This window comes from Plasmodium reichenowi, chromosome 13 (assembly GCF_001601855.1).
Source record: "Plasmodium reichenowi strain SY57 chromosome 13, whole genome shotgun sequence".
Classification (NCBI taxonomy): Eukaryota; Apicomplexa; class Aconoidasida; order Haemosporida; family Plasmodiidae; genus Plasmodium; species Plasmodium reichenowi.
Genome location: NC_033658.1, coordinates 620,690 through 626,772, shown reverse-complemented (window position 1 = coordinate 626,772; position 6,083 = coordinate 620,690). Strand labels below are relative to the sequence as shown.

The following is a 6,083-nucleotide window of genomic DNA, read 5'->3' as shown; positions in this document are numbered from 1 at the left end:
AAAAAATTATTAATTTTTAAAAAAAAAATACATAAATATTTAATAAAAATATGAAAAAAAAAAAAAACAAAAAATTTTCTATAAATTTTTTTTTTAAAAACTCATAATTTTTTTTTTTTTTTTTATAAATTTATTTTTTGCTAGTTGCAAAAAAAAAAAAAAAAAAAAAAAAGAAAAAGAAAAAATTTATATATACATATATATATATATATATATATATATATATTTTGTTAAATATTTTTATATTGATTTTTTTTTTTTTTTTTTTTCTTCATATTTATATTCTTTTTTTACTTAAGCAACTATATTTGATAAAATTTGTCTAAATTGTTGTTGGTTGTTTGCATTTATAGCCTACAAAGAAAAAAAAATAATAATAATGTTCAGACGTAAATTAAAAAATTTTTAATACTTTATGAATTCATAAAAATGAAAATGTATATAAAACTATATATATATATATATATATATATATATATATTTTTCTTTATTATCTTACTTGTATCAAAATTGCAATGTCATTTGGATTATTTTTAAAGACTGACAAGAGAGAATTTTGTAAACACATTTGTGAGCTTTCAATAATTTTGTTTGGTAGGCAATTAGCACTAACTTTAAATCCACAGAACAAACGAAATATATTCATTACTTCTTGCATTATCTGCGAAATGTATATAAAAAATTAAATTGACATTATAAAAATATATATATATATATATATATATATATATATATATATATAACGAGAACTATGATAGCTATAAAATATATACATATATATATATATATATATATATATAAATATATGCATTTAATTTATTTATTTTTTTTTTCCTTTTTTATTAATAACCCTTTTAGTTTTGGGGTCTGCATAATCTAAAGATTTTAATGTTACACATAAGGTATCTATTATTTGCATTATGGGATATTTACTCAACACCTGAACATAGGATAAAAAATCAATAACATGTGACAAACAAGTTAAAAAAATATGAAAACTATACATATAGTGTATATTTTATATGTATATATTATATGTATATATTATATGTATATTTTTTATGTATATATTATATGTATATATTATATGTATATTTTTTATGTATATATTATATGTATATTTTATATGTATATTTTATTTTACTTTATTTTTCATTACCTCGCTTGGGTTTGTCATACATGTGGCGTTATTTAACATATTTGATAAGGTTTGGGCAGAATACAAACATATATTTATATCACTAGTATTCTTATAATTTAATGAAATAAGAAGGATACTTGTAATTGCGTCAGCAATTTTTGATTTAATTATATCGTCATTAGAAAAAATATCACAGAATTGCTTATGATTTAATGCTATATGTTCAAAAGACATGAAACTGTGTATAGTTGCTGGAATATTAACTGATATGTTATACAATATTAATAGGAGTGGTGATAATACGGCATTTTGTTCTCTTTGCATTTCTAATGATTGGACATTAATAAATTTCCATATATTCATATGTATTTGTGTTATATTATATATATATGGATTAACAAATGTATCAAAAGATTTTTCTTTATGTGTTGATATTAGATGACATACTAATATACTAAGTTCATTTAATTCATTATATAAATATTTTAATTCTTCATGATGGGTATTTGATGTTTTCATTAGATTATTTGTAGTACCATCTACCGATTGATATGAAGTAGGAGTTATCATATTAAATGTGTTTGCATTCTGGTTATCCACACTACTTTTCTGTAGTTTATTCATTATCATATTATAAGAAATGTTATAAAAATATGGTAATATTTTTACAGTATAATTAAGTGATAAGTCTTTAAACAAATTAGAAAGTATTCTATATGTAAATAACACAGAATCTCTAACAATGTAATTATTATAGAATAATTCTAAAGATTCACTTATTATAATACCTAAAGTATTATCTAAATCGTTTAATAAAATATCAGTAATATTAATATTAACATTTTTACATAAAGCACCTATACATTTAATTATAACACTAGATATAAAACTAGCACATATATTATCATGTTGTGTTTTGGTAGAATTTAAATACAAATTTTTAACAGCTGACAAATTTTCTAATAACTTATTTAATATACCTTTAAAGAAAAAAATTCGATCTTTATAATTAGCAATCATTTCTTCACTAATATTTTGATTAAGTCCGTCATTACTATTATTATTACTACTATTAATTGTATTATTATTATTATTATTATTAATACTATTATCATTATTATTTAAATTTAAATTGTTTGATAAGTTATTATTTGATTGTATAGACATACCACTATCAGTTTTTGATAATTTCTTGAATTTATTAAAATCATAATTTAAAAGTAATAATCCGATAATTTCATAAATATCTATCTGATATTCATGGTTATAATTTTTACTGGAATATAAAAAGCTATAAATATATTTAATAGTATTATCATCTAATATCATACTGTTATTATTTAATATATTATTATTAATGTCCATTTTTGGATATATATAAGGTACATCTAAGTACGATTCTAATAATTGCAATATATCTTTTATATAATTCGAAATTACAGATGAATTTGTTTTTAAAAATTTCTTAAAAATATGTACAGATTTCTTTGCAATTTTATTATTATTACTTCTAATACCATTAGTAAGAAATATATGTAATGCATATTCTATATAATTTGGGTTTTTAATAAAAAATAAATTTAATCTTTGAAATATTTCCATTAAATTTATATTAATATGATAATTAGTAGAGTTTAATATTTTTCTGTTTTTTAATAATTCGATTAAACAATCAAAAAGTAAATTATTATAATCGATATTTACTTCATTCGCTTCTTTTATATTTTTAAAATGTTCTAAAGAATTATTCATAATAATATTATTTTTATTTTGATTATTTGTAATCATATTATTATTCACATTATTTGAAGTGTTTGTTGATCCTTGTTTATATTCACAATAAATAGATGTCGTAACATAAAATGCATATAATTTGGATTCTATATTATTCCATTTTAAATTATCATAATTCTCATTTAAATATATAATAGCATTCTTAATAATTTCAATAGCTTTTAATTTATCAAAAAGTATTAAACGTTGATATAACTTTTCAATGTTTTCTCTAAAATTAAAAAAGGTAGAAAATTCATCATCATCTTCTTCTTCTTCATCATAATCATCTGGTATATATTCTGGGTATTCAAATTTATTAACAATTGTACAAATTAAAGTATTAATAAATACATTAAGTTTATCTATTGATATTTTATACCCACTGTTGGCATTATTATTATTTATGTTACTATTTATGCTGCTATTTATATTATTGTTTATATTATTTTTCGAACCCTCATAATCATTCGAAGTACTCTTCATTATAGAGTTAGCACATGAACCTACATCTATAACATTCTTAAATTTTGTAAAGAATAAACTAAAGAACTTTTCTACAGTACTAGCAATATAAAAATCATTCACAGAAAAAATATCTAAAGCATGTGGTAATACTAAAAATAACATATCAGCCGCTTTTGTACAAATTTCATTATATTTTAACATATTCATTTGATAATCTTTCAATTTATTTATTTCAAAAATCGATTCAACTAATTCTAAACATATGTAATTAATTAATTCTCCTCTTTTGCTCATAATATTTTTATTTACATCAAATGTAAGATCTGTTATTTTTGGTGTATTTTGTAAAATACATATAATATTTATACTTTCAATAAATTGTATTTTGTTTGCTGGGTTCATACCTTTACGTATTAAGGATGTTAAAAATGAATAACTAGCTTCTGTAATACTATTTGTTGTATTTAATGTTTGGTAAATGTAGGTCAAAATCTTATCATTAACAACATAATTAATATCAATCCATGGTACATATTTTGACAAGGTGAATATTGATAAAGAAGTTGATTCAGGAATATTAATATTCATAATATAATAAAAACATTCAATAATTATTGGTAAGTCATTTTCTTTTATAGCTTCTTTTATATTGGTTGTGGTTTGTATAGATTTATTTGAGCACACATTATCTATATATTCAGAATCAAACATATTCATTAATTTTAAAAAAAAATTTATATGTATGGTTTTAATATTTATGTCATTATTAAGCATAATTAAATTAATAAGATATTTAAAAGCATCATTCATATTATGAGGATATAAAAATTCTATTAAATATAAATAAAGTTGAATAATTTTATTTAATACACATGAATCTTCATTTGCATTCACATATTTTTTTTCTATATAACCATACAAGGAATTCTTAATTAAAATCATATCTTCTATTTTTAAGGTACCTATCTTTTCAACAATTACATGAATACAAAAAAACTTAACTTCTAATTTGTTACTTTCTAAAAATTTACTCATACAATATTTCCAACAATCTGCACTATTCTGGAAATTCTCACAATATTTTTGAGCATCATTTTTGTTAATATTACTGTGTTCATTACCATACAGGCATAAAATTGCAACCTCCAGTTCGTCCATATTCTTTTTTTGATATAAAAAATTTAAATTAGCTTAAAAATGGTTACGTGTATATATATATATATATATATATATATATATATATATATATATGTATATATTTTTTTTATGTATTTCTTCTCTATATTACAATAATTAAATATGTTTACAAATGTGAATATGTTTATATATATATATATATATATATATATATATATATATATTTTTCGCTCCAAGTTTTTTACATATACTCTTCTATAAGAATAAAACGTATATGTATATAATTTTATAGTTAATTATAAGAATTGGAAATATATAATTATGATACAATAATTTTCTTTAAAAATAATAAAAAGAAAACAAGAGCCTCTCTATATATTTATATAAACGCTCACTTCATTTATTATTCATATTTAAAAAGTAAAAATATATATATAATAAAATATTTGTAGCAAAATTATTTATAAACTTTCTCTAATTTAAAAAAATTTATATATAAAAAATATATATAAAATATATATTATTAATATATTTTATTACATATAAATAATAATATTATTATTATTTTATATTTTTTTCCTTTTTTTTTTTGTTTTTTTTAAATTATACTATTTTTATATATTAATGGATTTTATATATTAAACTCTTTTTTTTAACATTTTAAAAATAAAGGAATTTTAATAATGGAGTAATTTTTCCTTATTTTTTATTTTATTATAAAAATATATATTATTATTTTTTTTTTTTTTTTTTTTAATTTATATATATAATATATAAACATAATTAATAAAAGTATATTTTTTATAATACATATATAATAAATAAATATATTTATATGTATAATATATAATAATATATTTATTACAAATATATATAATAGTATAATTATATTATTATATATTATTAAATATATATAATATATATATTATATTTTTATGAGACTTCAAAACCTTATATATATATATTATATATGATTGAATAGTATATAATATAAAAATAATATAATTACATATAAATCCTATGAACATTATATTATATTATATTTATTATATATTATATTATATATAAATATATTATTGTATATATATAATTTATTTATATATCATATTTTATATATTATCCTACAATTTATATATACAATATTTATTAGTATACATAAATTAAGTAATATTTTACATATATAAAATATATTAATAATATTATATAAATATTAATATTATATATATATATATATATATATATCTTATTTAAAAATAAGAAAGTTTGACAAAATTTTATCTCATTCAATGATCCACTTTATTATATTAATAATATATATACCAATAAAAAATATATTATACCTAGATTTTTATTTTAATTTTTATTTTAATTTTTATTTTTGTTCTATTAAATATTTTAAAAGTGTATGATTAAATAAATTTTTATATAAACAATTTTTTTTTTCACAAAAATTTTCTTCGGATTGTCATATTCCGTGATAAAAAAAGAATTTGTTTTATTATATGTATTTTAAATTATTAGATAACTATAACAAAATATAGATTACATATATTATATATTTATA

At 17.0% G+C, this 6,083-nt stretch overlaps 1 protein-coding gene across 1 annotated transcript; it reads right to left on the bottom strand.

Moving 5' to 3' along the window:
- Window positions 1–294: 294 nt before the first annotated feature.
- PRSY57_1314900 (exportin-1, putative) lies at window positions 295–4,540 on the bottom strand (the record flags this gene model as incomplete). Its single annotated transcript, XM_012909085.2, has 4 exons — window positions 295–354; window positions 500–661; window positions 851–940; window positions 1,160–4,540. The coding sequence occupies 4 exons, from the start codon at window positions 4,538–4,540 to the stop codon at window positions 295–297; spliced, it is 3,693 nt and encodes a 1,230-aa protein (XP_012764539.2).
- Window positions 4,541–6,083: the final 1,543 nt, after the last annotated feature.